The sequence below is a fragment of the Acomys russatus genome, chromosome 26 (genome assembly GCF_903995435.1).
Source record: "Acomys russatus chromosome 26, mAcoRus1.1, whole genome shotgun sequence".
Classification (NCBI taxonomy): Eukaryota; Metazoa; Chordata; class Mammalia; order Rodentia; family Muridae; genus Acomys; species Acomys russatus.
The window spans coordinates 5,048,807-5,067,207 of record NC_067162.1 but is presented as its reverse complement, the minus strand read 5'-3'; the positions used below and the strand labels follow the sequence as shown (position 1 = coordinate 5,067,207).

Here is an 18,401-nt window from a genome sequence, read left to right as displayed (position 1 = left end):
TGTTGCTGTGGGGCCTCCACTCGCCTGTCTGGACCAATCAGATCAGATGAGTGGAAGCGAGGACGCCACCACGGCCTCTGCAGGGATTCTACAGCCAGGTGAGGCCCCTCCATCCTAGCCGCATGTATCACCTTTTCTTGTGAACATTCTACGGCAGGCTGCAGACTCTGCACAGAGCCACCAAGGCCTCAGTAACTAGGATCAGCACCAAGGCTGGCTGGCTGGCTTATTCACACTACAATTAAAATGTGGTCCTAGAGCTCAGGCATTGGTCAAGGGCGCAGATTACATAATTGTAGATCTGAGAAAAGACGGTTCTGAAACAACAGACGCCAACCCTAACACAGCTTCAAAGGCAAAGGTTTTACAATGCTTTAAAGACAAACATTTAACTTTACTATGGACATGAGTACATTTTGGTGATATCGGGTGGGATAGCTACGTATGAGCAATCCACAGGCCTGAAAACGTCACCTCGCAGTAGTTCTGCTGAGGTCACACGTCCCACACTCGTCTCGGCCCAGGCCCTGTCTGTCATCAAAATGAAATGACCAGCCACAGTGGTGTCTTGCTTCATGTAGGGTTAAGGAACACTCCCCCAAGAGTGTGGCATGAATGAACGGCCAAGTGAAACCGTCAGGTCAGTGATGGATAAATAGGGTAAAATCCGAGATTCTGAAACTTGGGAGGAGGGACAATGGGCACAGAGCTTCTATTCAGCAAGATGAAGGGATGGAGATTGGTCACTCAACAGTGTGAATGCACTCAGTATACTGACTGTACATTTAAAAACAGCTGGGCTCCATGAGGACCTGGGCGTGGTCTTGTTCACTGTATTGCCCTGGGCACAGGGCTCTAGGCCAGTATTTGGTACATGTACCCATAGATTGATTACTGAATAATTTTTGCTCAGTTGTAAGCTCATGACTCCATGTAGTCTGTGGCACAGCGTTGCTTATTTAACTAGCCCTCTGTTTTGAGATATTATAAACTGTGTAATTGGTTCTTTTAAATGCCCTTCATCTGTGGCTTTTTAGCCACACCTCTTCCTCCCCCAGCTGGCATCTCAGGTTGACTTGAAAGGCATTCCTCTCCTTGTCTGAGTGGTTCTGCCTTTCCTTTCCACTGTGATTTCTACTCAAAGAAGGCTGTTCCCCCTGCCCCTCCTGTAGCTATGGTTCCTCTTTCAGAGTATGTTACATTATTTTTACCTGTCTAAATGCCAGCAATACCCAAGGCTTATCAACGCCTCTCAACTTCACCATGCACCCCTTGAGTCCAGGCCACAGGCTCTCTCCCACAGGCTGGCATTGTCCAGCGTCCCCGTGTTGTCCACCTTGCATGGTCCTGGTCACTCTCTAGGGCCTGCCATGCTTTAGTGCACAACTCACCTTTAGCCATAGCTTCCTGGAGCACAGAAACTAATTTCTAACTTAATTTTGTTCCAAAGTCCTAGATCATCATAGCCCCAAAGTTTGCACTACATATTCACATATAAAATATTTGAAATATTTATACACACTCAATTGGACCACCTTCCAAAGAACTTGAGAGTTGAAATAGCAGGTTCATAAAATATTTTCATCTTCCTCTGCACACTTTTTGCATATCATCTGCACACACCCTTTCATACATTTCGTAGCTTTCTCTATGAAACCCGTGATCAGTCATCGCATAAACTCTTTCTGACCGTTTTGCTACTTGGTCTCGATTTGGGCTTGTCTTGTAACATTAAAGACAAAGTTCTGCATAGAGAAGCATCTCCTCCAGCAGCTAGTGTAAAATAACAGCAAGGTGGAATCTGACTTAGCCAGTTTTTGTACCCTGATCTGGGGAGGAGCACTCGGGAATTCACAAGGGGACCTTTCACTTTTTCCAAGCCATTCTGTAAGTGAACGTTCTGTAGCAAAACTGACAAAGAGGGCATGTATGAAAGCAGCAGCAGCAACAACAAAACAACACACGTATAAAAATGATGCGGCGCGTGCCCCGAGAATGGTGGTAAAGGATGGAGGAAAGATGAAGGATTGATAAAGAAGACGCGCTGGCTGCCTGTTGCGGGCTGACTGCTCCTGTGGGCGCCAGGAAAGAATTGTGCAAGGAGTGTTCTTCAAGGGACACCGAAGCCGACTAGTTTGGCCATTCGCTTTTGCTTGTTGACTGCAATCAACAAGCCCCTTTACATTCCGGTTCTTAACTCTCAGCTTGGTTTTAGCCTCAGGATCCCTCCGCCCCAAACATCGCCGGAGAGCGCCCACTCACCCTCTTCCTCGAAAAGAAGGCCCATGTGCGCCTGCGCCTCGGCTTCTTTCTTGCCGCCGTCGACTTTGATCAGCTGAGCGATGTTAAAACAGCGCTCGTAGAAGTGATTCCGCACCCACTTGTCTTCAGGGTTGTCGAAGTAACAGGCCAGAGCATACAAGTTGTTATATACTTCTTCATAGTACCCTTTACAAGGAAGAAGAACCACACTGTGCGTCAGAAACACGGCTAGGACACGCGCGCCTGACACTGCAAATGACTTCTATGCTTTTCTTAAATGTGTGACCAACTGCCTTGAAAATTAAATATTACGCAAAGCACCGTTTACCTTGACTATTACAATAATCACGTTAACCAAAGCTTGTGTGCATGAGACAAGCAGCAAATGTCTTTCCAAAAATGCAGACACACTAGAAATTGAGACCTATTTGGTTGAAATAGGACTTTTTTTGTGTGTGTTAAAAAAAAAAAAAAAGACTTATTTATCATATATACACAGTATTTTGCCTGCATGCACACCAGAAGAGGGCACCAGATCTCATTATAGATGGTTGTGAGCCATCATGTGGTTGCTGGGAATTGAACTCAGGACCTTCGGAAGAGCAGGCCACGCTCTTAGCCTTTGAGCCATCTCTCCAGCCCAGGACTTCTTTATACAACAGAACTGGGTACTATCTGTCAGCAACGCTCTTCTTCTGGGAGAGAATAGTTATGTTCCTGAGTTCTTTTCCACAGTGTGTGTGTGTGTGTGTGTGTGTGTGTGTGTGTGTGTGTGTGTGTATGCATTTCTGTACTTTTCTTTTTTTTTTAAATCTGTATTTATAAGTGTGTGACACTACTGTATGTGTGTGCATGCATATGTGCATATACACACACACACACACATGTGTATATATATGAGGGAGGGGGGATGGAGGGGAGAGCAGAAGAGAGAAGAGGAAAAGAGGACTACTCCATATTCCAGTGGGGAGTCTAAAGGCATGCATCACTAAGCCTGGTGAAATCAATGTTTCTAAACCATGGCAAAATAAAAGCAAAGGAAAAAAAGGAAATGGAAGCTCGAGACAGTGTTACCCCAAAGGAGGAAGATGCAGCTGGTAAGACTCCAGACTTAGGTCAAGATGACTGACGTGCTTCTTCCACGTCCTCCCAGTGTTTCTAGAACTGTAAGTGTGCAGAGATGCTAAAACAGTAGACTTCTATGTTTCCGTTTGGGGTTATTGAAAATGTGTATATACTAGCCATTCTTTGCACTCCAATTTCTGGTAATTCATTACATGCATCTTTGTGCTTTTATTTAATTTCTTCCTAGATCTGTATATAAAAGTGCATGACAGTGTTTGTGCATGTGTATGCACCCACGCACACATGCACACATATATATGTATGTCACACCAACTATATGCTACTAAACTGTGAATCCAATTTTTTTTTGAAACAGGGTTTCTTTATGTACCCCTGGCTGTCCTGGAACTCACTCTGTAGACCAGGCTGGCCTCGAGCTCACAGAGATCCACCTGCCTCTGCCTCCCGAGTGCTGGAATTAAAGGTGTGCACCACCACCACCCAGTTGTGAATCCATTTTGTGAGTGCTGCTGCGATAGGGGACTCAAGCAAAGACGTCCGTGTGGTAACAAACTGTGCTTTGATCTTGTAAATCAGGTGGCCCACACAAGCCTCAAATGTGGTACTCTTCCTGTCTCTGCCTAACAAAACTGACACTCAGAGGAGTGCATCCCTGCATTTGTGACTAAATTACTTTAAAAGGAGTCATTATGCACTGAGCTCACTGACACCAGCTGCTCACTCCTAAAATGACACCGTTGTGCACAATATTGTCCATTGCTATATTGTATGAGATTTAAAAAAAAAAGCCCAGAGGAATTAGACTGAACTTACAAAAGGTAGCTGCCAAGAGCTGTAAGTAAGCTAGTTCATTATTTCAGAATAATTTCTTTGTGTGTATATGTGTGAGTAGAGGTGCGACGTGTGTGTATAAGCACATGCGTGCATCCATGTGCATGTCTGCAGAGGCCAGATGAGGTGTCTTCTTCAGTTGCTTGCCGCCTTATTTCCTTCAGGTGGGTCTCTCTGAAACTGGAGCTAGGGTTTCCTGCTTTGCTTTCACTATGCTGGCTAACCATCACAGCAATCCTCCTGTCTCTGCCCCTACGTAGTGCTGGGGTTACAGACACATGCAGCTACACCCCCTGTCTTAGTTAGTTCTTCTATTGCTGAGATAAAACACCGTGACCGAAAAGCAAATGTGGAGGACAGAGTTTACTTGGCTTACACTTCCACACTGCTGCTCAGCACTGAAGGAAGGCAGGACAGGAACTCAAACAGGGCAGGAACCTGGAGACAGGAGCTGATGCAGAGGCCGTGGAGGGTGCTGCTTACTGGCTTGCTCCCCATAGCTTGCTCAGCCTTCTTTCTTATAGAACCTGGGACCACAAGCCTAGGGATAGTTCCACCCACAGTGGGCTGGGTCCTCCCCATCAATCATAAATTATGAAAATGCCTTACAGCTGGGTCCTATGGAGGCATTTTCTCAATTAAGGTTTCCTCCTTTCAGATGACTCTAGCTTTCATAAGTTGACCTAAGACCAGCCAGCACACCCAGATTTTCCTTGGGTGTTGGCATCTAACTCAGATCTCCATCCTTGCAGAGTAACACTGCCATTTTCTCAGCTCCTCGTGACACTTCTAATCTACATGCCTTCTGTACAGAATCTTCTTACGGAAATTCTTTGCCTAGTGTGAATAGGCTATTAAAGTATTTTTTATCAAATGTTTCATTTTTACTGAGTAGAGTTTCTGTTTGCACATGCCAGTGAGTAAGATATATCAACCTTCCATTGTTACAAATGTGTGTGTGTGTTAACATTTCCTGTGCTTGGTATTCCCATCACTATATATACAGAGTATTTTTTAAAGTAATGACTTGTAACTGTATAAGTTCCCAGGATCCCGTATTTAAAGACGGCCTCTCAGCTGAACTATTTTTCTGTAATCTTATTGAATTCTTCAGATTCTAAGTAGGCTGCTCTCTTCTAGTGACTCGCCAGCGGGCAGCATCGGAAGGTGAAAGCTGACCGACCGTGGGTTTGTCATTCCAGTGCTAGGACCTCTACCCTAAACAGGGGATTCTCTGGCAAAGTCAGTTTGAGAAAGACTCTTGCTGATTTTCTCCACTTAGTAAAATAAAAGAATACAGTGCTCTGATGAGTGCTGCAGATTCAGGATGCTTAAGCCCCGCACTAACCTGGAGTCTCCCAAACTTACTTTACTGGACAATGTTTCCCCCTTTCAACCTCGTGTAAAACTTACATCATGTGAAAGTCCCCTTGGGTCCAACAGATTTTGTGTGTATTGAACAAATGTTGCCAGGAGGGAGAGAAGCTACCTGATCCTTGACCAAGAGTTACAAGTCAAGTGGAGGGAACTTTTGAATCGTCTCTATCTTCAGTTTGTTGTTACCATTAATCGTCATTTCCCCCTCAGCCTCATGGGGCTGAAGACAGTAAGAATCACATTGCAGGGATCACAGAAGGGATTTACACTGAGGACTGTGAGAGTTGTGTCTCAGGCAGGTACTTTAACCAACAGAAGAGAACCCAAAAGAGAACGACTAGATTGCTTTTAAAAATAATTTGGTTATAAAGCAGCAAGTGGTGTTGGTGATTTAAATAACTCTACCATTACTGCTGTGTACATCAAGGCTGAACTGACGCAGACGACTAACTACTGTTCGTGCCACAGAGGAGGCAGAACTGACAGGGGTTAGTGACCGCTGATACCGCAATGAACTTCAACATGGCCCTAGGTGGATGGTCTTTTTGAGGGAGCAACAAGAACACTCAGAGATACATTATTCCAGAATTACCTTCTCACACCTCAAGATCCCATGCAATGGAACCCCAAGACCAACCTCACGGGTCTCTGCATGCTAGGTGCATATACACACCCTTAAAACACGTGTTCAGATTTAGGATTCTTCAAGTTAATAAAAGCAAACACCAGAGTCCATCTTCAGGAGTAATTTTTGTTTCAGACCTCAGTTTTTCTCTGATAAATGTCAGGTGTGGAGGGCGAAAAAAATTACACAAAGTTCTAAAAAAAAAAAAATGATTATATAAGTGCTTAGGCAGTACTTTCTGCAATAATTCCAACTTTCTATATTTCAGCAAGGCAAAAGCCATGGCATCTTATAGGAGCTAACCCTGTGGGTAAAGCTGTTTTGAGTAAAGATAATTTTGTCCTGTGTAATACACGCAACTTTATTTCTTACACGTACATGATAAACCACACAATGCCACCTGAACACAATTTAACTGGGACTTTGTTGTTTTCACTGGAGTGGTCCTTGTCTTCTCATGCGTTGCTTCCCTTGAGCACCGTGTGGTTCCTCATCCCCTCATCCCACAGATGATTTATGACAGACTAGCTCGTCAATGACACGTCATGGCAGGCCGGAGACTCCGTCACCCGTACGCTACTCACGTGAGAACCGCAGTTTAAGCTGGTGATGAGCTTGAACTTTATAAAATAAATGATAGGCAAACTTTACCCTGGCTAATTCTATTTCCAGTGTAAACATCAATTCAGGATTTTTGTTCTGATAATAGAATTTGGGGGTTGGGTTTTGCTTTATAATAACATAGCATATTTACAGTAGTTAATTTCTTATGTTTAAATCGATTTTTAAAGTTCATCAAAAGGTTTCATGCTGATTCTGCCGTTTCGGATGCTTCCTATAATACAAGCGAGTCCCTCTGACTGCATCCTCCTGCTATCCAGTTTTTCACGTTCACATTTCCCCATGTCTTATAGTTTGATACCATTGAGCTCACAGTGAAGGCTAGGATCTGGGCTGCCTCTCTTTGCTGTTTCCCTGTGTTCGTCGTCCACAGTAGCTAGCTGATAGAAAGGAAGGATCGCCTGCTGACCGTGTAAAGGCCCCAAGTGAAAGGCCACACTGTCACACACAGCACCGGCCTTCACCTTCCTTTGTGAGTCCTCCTGTGGTTTTCAGTCAGAATGTTGAGGGGGAAAAAAAATGAGAATGCAAAATTCTAGCATTTCCTTTTTCCTTTTCTCTTTTTCAGTGAAAACAACAAATTCCTAATACAGATCTGAGAATGTTAACGATAACGTCGGATTCCTAATTCAGAACTAAAAATGTGAATTGACAAAGTCCATGCAATTATATCAGAGATCCACAAAGGGCGAATTCTGGAATTTTGGGTTCTTAAAAACACACAGAAATACTATAAGAATGTGTTTTCATTTTAATCCCAGGTGTGGGGCTCTGAGGCTGCTTCGCAGCAGCTGACTATGATTTGCCCTGTGCTCTCGCAGCGGCGTGGTCTTGCCAGGTGCAGGTAGTTTCTGTGATGGTGTGACATTTGGAATTCTGGGGACTTTTCAGAGGGTATATAAATGAAAGGTCCTGGAGAGACATGACCTGTTGTTGGTTGGTTGTTGGTTGGTTGTTGGTTGGTTGTTGGTTGGTTGTTGGTTGGTTGCTGTTGTTTGCAGTTTAAGCAGTCACGGGCAAAGAAGAAACAACAAGAAGAAATTAGATGTCCTGATGACAAAGATCAAACTCACCTCAAGGAGCTCCATTCCCCTAATCAGCAGGAACTAGTCTAACGATGACATGGCCCTCTTTCCGACCCCTGACTTTATTCAGGGATCTCTGCCCTTTCCTTTCTATCCCTTTTTCTTTCTTATTTAGTGGAAGGGCAGAAGAAAAGGAACCCACAAAATAGCTAATGCCAGCTACAATTAAGTACTTAATTTTCTTCAATACTTTAAAGTATCAAGTACTTAACACTTTACGCATAATGCACTAACTTTATGGAAACATTAAAACATGGTGAAAGAGTGCTCTAAAATTATTTTGTGGGAAATAGGAAATAAATGATTGAAATTATGATCATGGATTGCATATTATTTTTTCTTTTCTTCTGAGGAAGTGTCTCACAACGAAGCTGAGGCTAACCTCAAACTCAGTCAGCTTCCTGTCTCCGTGTTCCGAGTGCTGACGTTGCAGCCCAGCCAGCACCCTGGAAATTAAAAACTTTCCTCCCTTTTCTCTACTATCATTTTGGGATCCAAGCCAACAGTTTCACGACAAAACTTTCACACTCATTATGTAAACGCTAAAACAAACTAAATCAGTGCAGGGTTTCAAGTTACAATGCTTCGAAAACGCCTTGGTGAGCATCAATGTTCATACGATGCAGAGAAAAATCAAGATAAAGTGTGTTCTTGACAGGAAAGGCTTTAACCTGTTGGAAACTTGGAGATGTTTGATAGTACGCTCTGTCTTCCCATGCTTGCAGTGACATCACCAGATGTCTTAGTAGCTGACCAGCCTGGTGCCCAGGCAGTTAGTCCTCAGGCAGTTAGTCCTGAAAACCATTCTGTGGACCGGGCTGAATTATGCAACTTGTTTTGATGTATCAAATTCATCCCACAACACTTTAGAATTTTCCCTGGGGCGCATCCCTGCATCCTTGCATCCTGGCGCCTACCTTTCCTCTCCGCGGCCTCCGCCCTGGTCAGGTAGTGGTAGAAATTGTCCAACTTGTCCGGCTGTTCCTCCAGCGGTTTCTGCAGCCAGAAGAGGGACTGCCGCTCGGAAGCACGCCGCAGGCTGTCCCACTGCTCCATCAGCTCGAAGAGCTCGGTGAAGGACTTGTGGTAGCCATCGCGCAGCATGTCCACACAGACGCTCTTCCTGTAGGAGTTCCTGTAGCTGGGAACACGAGCAGAACACCAGCCGCTTTAGACTAGCGAGGGATTTCCATCTCTAAAAACCAGACGTCAAAGCAGGCTTTTTTACACGTCTTCCTCAGTGAGAGCATGGAAACTATCAAGAGATCTTTGTGGCAAAAGGAGCAACTTCAGTTTAATGAAGGGTGCTGGGAACTTACCTAACACAGTAATGTTAATGTAATTGCATCTCTGAAAAGGACAAATAGGCTACTTAACTATTCAAAAGTTACACACACACACACACACACACACACACACACACACACAGCTCAAACGAACCAACTCCCTGCCAGTCAAGCAAGAAGACAAAGGGAAACCAGACAGGCAAAAACGAAACTTGTTACTGAATATTAAAAAAATCATTTTACTCTCTCAGTTTAGTTTCAGTATCTACTATTGGAATTTGGCCAACCTTAGTCAATCCGGCTTCTGCATTGAATGTTTTAAGCAATCACTGCAATACCATACTAAATGTATACAAATACACAATTATTCACAGGAGGATCAAATGAATGGAAAATTGAGGCAGGAGAGTTATTCATTCGAGTTCAGCCTGGGCTACATAGTGTGAGCCTGCCTCAAAAGATAAAACCAAATTAAAACCTCCCAAAACATGCTTCATGAATCATTCACAAGCAAGGACACACAGATGACTTTCTCAAGCATTTATTCAGCAAATCCCTGTAGGGTCTCTTAAGATGAACTACTTAGTTTTGTTTTGTTTCATTTGTGTGTGTGTGGTGCCTGTATGCATGCTTTTTTGCACATGTATGTAGAGACAAACGCCATGCGGGTGTGTGACTGCATGAGGCCTGAGTTGTGGTCAGGGACCATGCACGATTGCTTTCAGTTTCATTTCTGGGGCAGAGTCTCTAAGTTCAACCCAGAGCTCAAAAAGCCAGCTAGTCTTACTAGCCACTTGCTCTGGAGACTCTGTCTCCACTCTCTGAGCTGCAGGTCAAGGCAGACTTAATACACACCTGGGCATTCACAGGGGTTCCAGGACCTGAACTCCTGACTTCAAGCTTACATGATAAGCAGTCTAATAACAGAGCCCAAGCACTGAGCCGTCTCCCCAGCCCCTCCTCCCACCTCCATATACTGCTCTACACCAAATAGATTCAGTGCCCTTGAGAAATCTGTATGCCTGCTCAGGGGAGGGTACAGATGACACTAAGTAGATGCATAATAAACAGTGATTCTAAATGTTTGAGAAATACGCGTGCTGCCAGGCACAGTGGCACAGATCTGTAATCTCAGCACTCAGGAGGCAGAGGCAGGCTGATCGCTGTGAGTTTGAGGCGAGGCCAGCCTGATCTTACATACTGAGTTCCAGGCCAATTAGAGATTCATAAAGAGACCTTGTCCAAAAAAAAAAAAAAAAAAAAAAAAAAGAAGAAGAAGAAGAGGAGGAGGAGGAGGAAAAAGAAGAAGAAGAAGAAGAAGAAGAAGAAGAAGAAGAAGAAGAAGAAGAAGAAGAAGAAGAAGAAAGATACAGCTACGGAAACCAATTATGTGGTAGTCACTGTTTAACAACAACAACAAAAAAAAACATTGGGTGCTGAAAGATACAGTTTTATGTTAATTACTTTATGTTCTTTCTTTAAAAGCAGGCCATTCAGTGTTTAGAGCAGTTGACCAAGTGGGACACTACTGGCAATGCCGATTTGGGTGACACTGTGATTTGTCTGACTTCCCTGCATTCTGTTTCTGTCCCTGTGTAAAAACCTGTATTGGTGTCAGTCCTAACTGCACTGCAGGACTCCTCTGGGAACCCATGAGAGGAAGTTTGTGCAAACACTCCGAGAAATACAGACTTTGCTCTTCTTGGTCCTCGTCGCCTGCCCAGGCATGCTATCCACCCGTGGAGGCTCAGAAACGAACCGTGGCACAACTGTGCAGGCCCCAGCCACCAGGAACCTCCTCTTCAGTGGACCTGCTTAGGGATGGGGGGAACAAAGTGTGCTGAGACTGTGATGTCACCAAGGCAATGATGAGGAGGCCGGATCTGGGCTACATTAACAGGATATAAGTGCACGTTATTATTATTGTTGTGCTGCTGGGGGTGAAGTGTGGGGTCTTGAGCATGCTAGGCAAGCATTCTCCCACCGAGCTCCGCCCCACCCACAGAACTGCATCTGAGACACAGTGTCTCTCATGCATCCCATGTGAGCCTGAACTTCAGCCCTCTCCCGCCTGACAGTTAGATTGTTACAGAGACAACTGATAAAGAGAACAAAGAAAACACCATCCTACACCAAAAAAAGATCAAGAGCTACCATGCGATTGTAGGCAAGTAAAAGATACTCAGCGCGGGGCAGGGAAGAGTAACATGGAATTCCTTTGTCCTGCCAAATCTTCTGATCCAAAGTGAAGGGCAGGGGATGGAGGAGTCAGGAGTAAGACTGTGAGCAGGGCAGGTCCTCCTTCTTTCTCCTCTCTCCCTCAAATACTAGACAAGCTGGAAATAGAACTGGACTTCCTGTCCAGTAGAACCCGGAGGAAGGGAGCAGCTACACTCATCTCTCTTATAAGATGTTTGAAGGTTCAAGGCTGATGACCGTCCCCTTGCCCATCTCCCTGAGCACAGGACATAGGGAAACAGCCAACTGTCAGGAAGCAGAATTCAGCCCACCCCTTAATTTCGCAATGATCTAGAATATTCCTGGAGGAGTGCATTCCAGGGTGCCATATTGAAAGTTCCTGGACAGAGAGGGCCACCACTCCTGCCACCACATTTTCAAGCAGCAGCAAGGTTTGTACACAGAGTGACTGTGTATAGGCTGCTCAGAAGACAGCCATGACACAAGCAGCACTGGAGAGATCCGGCAACTCAGGCTAGTTCATCTGCCGAGCTGACGGCAAAGCTTGGCCAAGCGCGTTAGAGGCAGTCACCTCTGCAGGACCTCATAGCTCAGGTATACATTCAGTGGGAGAATTTGCCTTCCAGTGTCTTAGAAAAGCAAAACTACTAGGTTCTGCTAATGGCAAAGGTCTGGTTGAGTGGCCCTGGTGGATTCAATGCTGACATCTCTGGGATTATCTTGTTTGTGTCTTGCTGATCTCGATCAGGCTGCTGTGACCCTAGGCGTCCTGTTAGCTTTCACTTTTAAGATGAGAAGAGAAGAGAGTGTGGGGGTGTCATGGCTGTGCCTTTCCCTACTGTGGGGAAAACAAAACCATTCCTGTAAATACCAGATCCCCGTTTATGTCTCATGGGTCAGGACTGTGTCAAATGTCACCCTGCCATGATGCGAGGGGTCTGGAAACAAATGCTGCTCTTGTTTGGCATCTTCCTCAAGAAAGGGAAAATGGGGACTGCAGAGTTAACCGCAGCGCTAGTCATAATGCCCTTGATCGAGGTCGGGGAGTATATGCTATCATACCCCGTCCTATCACTTGCCCAGGTTGCCAGAGAAGAGCCATCTAAAACCTAATGCCAGACAAATAAGAAGTGACAAATAATAAATATTAGAACATGCTAGATATTGCATCAGTTATACTTACACTAAAAGATAAATTTCTGACTTTTTGAAGCTAAAATTGAACTTTCATATACACTTGTTTGCTAGATCCAGTAATTTCATTCCCTTTTGGAAATTCCCACAGTGCAATGGTTGTTGCTCTTTGTTTTTTGCCCCTGTTATAGGGCCACAGAGTGAGGGAAAGTGGCTCTTGAATTCTGTGCAATCTGGGAGATCATCACATTGGCCTGTCTGACAACACTAGACTTGGACATTAGAAAGGATTAAGGCTGAGGGGCAGTAATTAAAACGAGGTTATGAAAAATAAAGACTTTCAATTTAGCAGCCTTGTGTTTGTGACTCTGAACTTCACACCTGATCCAAGAGAAGGAGTGGGGGTGGGGAGCAAGCCCGGAAGCAGAGGGGAGGTGCGGAAGACTGCTGGTCATGAACGAGAAAGGCTGTGGGTCTGGAAGCAGGCCAGAGGTGGTGGAGCAATCAGTAGAAGATGTTGGCTCCAAAACGTATTTAGGTGATCAAATTTCGTGACTTGGTGACTGGATGTTATGGTGAAGATGCAAATAGGATGACAACAAGGTGTTTAGATGGATGATGGGTCATATTCTAAAGAGGGAAGGCAAATGGCTTGAACAGACTTTAAAAAGGATTAACTGGAGACTGGGGGGAACCTGGGGGTACATGTAATCGGCAACCCAGAAGGCAGTATTAGGAAGCCTCAGTTTTCTTGAAATAGGAGAGACCACCTTTGTGTGTTGGTGGTTCTCACCATGTGAGTGAGAAGACCTCCTGGGCCAATGATAAAGAAAGGTAAAGAGGGTGAATGTACTCACTTATAAGCGGATTTTAGACAGATAGGTCAGGATTAACATATTACAATGCACAGACCCAAAGAAGATAAGTTACAAGGAGGATCGAAGGGGGATGCTTAAAGGGAAAATAGAAGAGACAGAGTAGTGGATGAAGAGCAGGAGCAAGGTAGGAGAGGGAGCACAGAGAGATACGAGGGTGGAGATCGGACCTAGGAAGAGAGGGGGCAGGAGGAAGAAAGGCCTGTAGAGAAAACAGAAACTGTGGGTGGGGGCATCTTGGTGACGATAGGCCTATGGGAGGATATGAGGGGGGACTCTAGCAGAGACTCCTAATAGTAGGGGTCATAGAGACTGAAGAAGATACCCTCTAACTGGCCAAGACTCCTACTAAGGAGAGGAGGACACCAACCCACCCACAGACGCTTTGACCCAAAATTTACCCGACCTACAAGATGTGCAGGAATAAAGAGAGCAGATAGAGCAGAGACTGAGGGGATGTCCAACCAATGCCTGGCCCAATTCAAGACCCACCCCATGGAAGAGATCTAACCCTTGACCCCGTTAATGATACTCTGCTATGTTTGCAGACAGGAGCCTAGCCGAGTTGTCCTCTGAGAGGTTCTACCCAGCAGTGCCTTGAAACAGTTGCCAAGACTCACAGTCAAATATTGGGTGAAGCATAGGGAGTCTTGTGGAAAAGTGGGGGAAAGGAGCAAAGGACCTGGAGGTGACAGGAGCGTCACAAGACCAACAGCCAACTAACCAGGGCCTCGAGAGACCTGCTGAGACTGAAGCACCAACCAAGGACCATGCATGGACTGGACCTAAGGCCCCTACACAGGTGTAGCCGATGAGCAGCCCAGGCTTAGTGTGGGAGAGGGGGCTGTCTCTGACATGGACTTTGTCCTCAGCTCTTTGATCACTTCCCCCTGGCAGGACTTCCTTGCCAGGCCGTAGGGGAAGAAGACATGGTCAGTTCTGGTACAACTTGACGACCTGGCTGGATGGAGAGGAGGGGGCAATTCTTCTTTTCTGAGCAATAGGGAAGGGGGAAGGGGGGAGAGAGGGATAGGGTAGGACTGGGAGGAGAGGAGGGATGGGGCTATGACCAAGATGTAAAGTGAATAAACAAATAAAGAAAAAAGAAAGGAAGGAAGGAACGAAGGAAGGAAAAGAGAGAGAAAGAAAGAAAGAAAGAAAGAAAGAAAGAAAAGTAAAGTACTGTCTTTAGACACTAGGTGGGGTATCTGGGAAATGATCTCACCTGAGGTCAGGTGAGAGACAAATGCAGGCAAACATCCTGGGCGGTTTTTTTTTGTTTTTTTTTTTTGTCGTTTCCTGGATGTGGCCGGACCATCAGTGAGCCCCCTTCCACAGCTGGCAGCACTCTAGAGTGCATGGGGGAATAACCATTCCCACTGAGGAGAAAATCTTTGTGGGTCAAGAATTCAGGGCCCTTTTAGCAAAAGGATGACTATTAAACTAACGTGGTAACCTACAGATATTGTCTGAGCAACAGGGTGTAAAGGGGATTGGGGCTCAGCCAACGAGGCAGTGGCTTCGTAGAAAGACTGTTGGCTGTTCTTGCTACTCAGGGTCCTATGACTTGGATTCTCCTTCCAGACTGGGCTCTCTCCTAACTTCCACCTAATTAGTCACCAAACATCCTTCCAATAAGGTCATTTTCACTTAATTTATTCAAGATCAGTTGCTGCTCCATATGGCTCAAACCACGAAAGTGCTTCATGAGGCTGGACGCGGATTATTTCTGAGTTCACTTTCAGCCTCCAAACATCTGTGTCCAAAATGTCTAGTGACTGTTTTAATGACCACTCTTCACAAAGATGCTCTAGGTGGCAACATTTCCATAGGTATCTTTAAGTGTGCTGATGCTATTTCCATTTTGCATATGTTTACACGCATACACACACATACACATCATCAAATAAGCCTTGTTATTAATACTTAAGATAGAAAACAATGATGCCAACTGACTAAATAGATTCCTATTCAAACCTTCATAGTTGATGTAAATTATTTATCTGCCCCAAATGTTTTTTAAAATGACTCGGTTATTTGGAAGGAAAAGTGTGCCACAGTTCTCACCAGTACATTAAGCTCCTTGGTTTTCTGTTTCTTACTAGAGAACCACAGCCAAAGTTCACTTGTTTACAGACATGATTATTTTAAATATAAGGACAATAGAATTTAAAAAAATTTTAATCATCTTTTCCCCTTTGGACCTGTATGTTTTATCCAATTTCAGTCACACACTGAGACACTTAGAATTATTGGTCTAAACTAAAATATGTTGCTTTTAAGCATCAGAAGAAGAGTTGATTCAAGGAGGAATGAGAATTCTGGGAAACTTATGAAGGGATTTCATATTACAGGATTTGGGAGAATGCTCACAGAAAACAAGTGGTGTGGAGGTAAAAGTGGGGACATTCACGGTCACACCACCCATCTGTCAACTGTGTTCTGGGGAGTGAGAAGGGACGTGAGGCTTCCATGGCATGCTTGCCAGGTTTCACGCCAACCCGGGACAAGCTAGAGTCATCTGAGAGGCAGGAACCCCAGGTAAGAAAATGCTTCCACGAGATCAGGCTGCAGGGTATTTTCTTAATTAGTAATTGATGTAGAAGAGTAAAGCCCACTGTGGTGGTGTCGCCCCTGAGCTGGTGGCCTTGGAAAGCAGGCTAAGCAAGCTATAGAGAGCCAGCCGGTGAGCAGCACCCCCCCCCCCCCCCCCCCCCCGCGCCATGGCCTCTGTATCTGCTCCTGTCTCCAGGCTCCCTCCACTCGCATTTGAGTTCGTTCCCTCACTGCCTTCTGTGATGAACTGTGATGTGGAAGGCAAAGCCCAATATTCTCTTTTCACCTAAGTTGCTTTTGGTCATAATGCTTCCTCACAGGACTAGGAATGCTAACTAAGATACCGGGATGGGATCTGCAGCTGGAGACTGGATTTTAAAACCAGAGTTTATCTAGTATAATCTACATGGAGTCTACTGCCATGTAAATGCAACATCCAGGGGCAATCTGGTTAACTAGTTTAATTTACTTCAAAAAATCCTGTAAAATGTCTGTGCTGCCCAAAGCCATAGAAGCCTGCACGTGGCAGAGTGGAGGCTCACATGCAGCTCTCCTGCCTACCAATTCCTGATTCTTTCCACTTCCCCACATTGCTGACAATTACACAATTACTCCTCTTCCTCTTCGGTACAGTCCTCTTCTTATTTGTATTGTTTATTTAAAAATTGATATATTCTGACAACAATGATGCAGTTTTTCTGTTTGAAGGATGCTGTCTTTATCCGAGCTAATCTGCGCTCATGCTGGGCCAGGAAAGGTGACTGGTGTCATTCTGTGACCCTCCCAGAGGATCCTCCTGCCTAAAGTGAGGGGCTGGCAGGTGACAGCATCCATGCCAAATGGATTAGATAGCTAAGTCACATCTGAGGGTATAAAGGAAGCACACTGGCAAACATTTAAAAAGAATGAAAACCAGGGCTGGAGAGATGGCTCAGCTGCTAAAGGCCAGGCTCACAACCAAAGCTGTAAGCATGAAAACCACACCCTTCCACAAACAGATAAGGTAAAGAGATGAGAGTGACAGGTATGGCAACTTCATTTATTCTCTTTACAAATGAGTATGAGGTACCTACAGATGGACTTTCAAAACCTAAGCGTCATCTCCTCTCCAAGTATATGGGGGATAAATTTAATGTATTTCTTTATGGAATGTGTTGGAAATACACTGTCATAGTGAATTTTCACATTCAAATATTTCAAACATAGTTCAGTTAAAAAAATACTTTAAAACAAGATCATAAAATTTTTATTTAATCTGACAAAGATAAACTTGAAAGATGTGTACGAGCTCATCCAAAGACAGGATAATACTTTTATTCCATTCCGTTAATATTTATAAGCCACTAGTGGGTTTTCCATGTCGGTTTTAACAATCTTACACTCATATTGGAGGGATAAGTGTTATTGGAATCACCTGCGGGATAATTACACTGACTTAATGAATACTGAAACGGCTTCAGTTAATATAATTTCCACGAAATAAAGTGAACCACTATTCTTACCTCTGCTTTTCAATGCAGGTGGGTATTATACATGGTCAAAAAAAAAAAAAGTTATTTCCTGACAAGTCCTGGTAGCAATTGCATCAGTGCCTTTTTTTTTCAATTTCTCCAAAAGGAAACAAAACAAAACATTGTGTGAGCATTTCTCTATAAATACATAAAGCTACAGGAAAGAGGCAAAAAAAAAAAAAAAAAAAAAATCACAGTACTTAGAATGACTTTACTTTAAAAGTAGATGAGCTTTCAGTGAACAATGAAGGCATTTATTATATAAACACCTGCTGTTAATAATTGTTAGCCACAGTGATGACTAGTCCTGAGACTCTTCCTGTATGTGCAATACACACTGGGAAGTAACAAATGAGTTTACAGTTTTAGGACTTTTATTTTATTGTCCACATACTTCCAAATACAGCCAGAAACAAAGTTTGAACATGAAAACACATAAGCAAACCCCAAACATCCCTTCTTTGAGGGGCCAGGGTTTCCCATGAGTTGCTTGGTCTCTGGGGGCATCTGCTGGAAATTTAGCAAACTGCAGTCACATCATGCAAATTCGATAACTTTGACTCTCCACCCTAATACAGATATTAGTTTAATTGATATGCAAACAAGGTGGCACCCAAATAATATAAATGTAAAGTTATGCATGGTGTTCTCGCTCGCCCATCTGGCAAGAGCAAGGATGAAGCTGTCTGTGAGCTCAGTGAACAAGACTCCACTGCCTCAGAGCACCCTGGGGAGGGTCGACACTGCGGAGCCATTCAGTTCTCAGCTGTGGAAGAACTGGGGTGCTGTTTCCGCAGTAAGCACCCCATTCCCAATAAGGAAATTTTTATTCATCTAAAGATAATGCAAACACTTTCTAATTGTGATGGTTTCTCTGACGCCTACATTGCATATCCCCACAGCTGCTAATCACAAATATCAATGCTGTTTATTTTCTATATGGCTGAAGTTAG

At 44.3% G+C, this 18,401-nt stretch overlaps 1 protein-coding gene across 1 annotated transcript in view; it reads right to left on the bottom strand.

The window, feature by feature from the left end:
- Ttc29 (tetratricopeptide repeat domain 29) overlaps positions 1–18,401 on the bottom strand; it is a 188,607-nt gene that overhangs the window by 144,684 nt on the left and 25,522 nt on the right. The window contains exons 4-5 of the mRNA XM_051168685.1: positions 8,805–9,028; positions 2,263–2,448 (exon numbers count right to left, since the gene is read on the bottom strand). Coding sequence (XP_051024642.1) covers positions 2,263–2,448; positions 8,805–9,028 — 410 coding nt within the window. The remainder of the gene's footprint in view (positions 1–2,262; positions 2,449–8,804; positions 9,029–18,401) is intronic.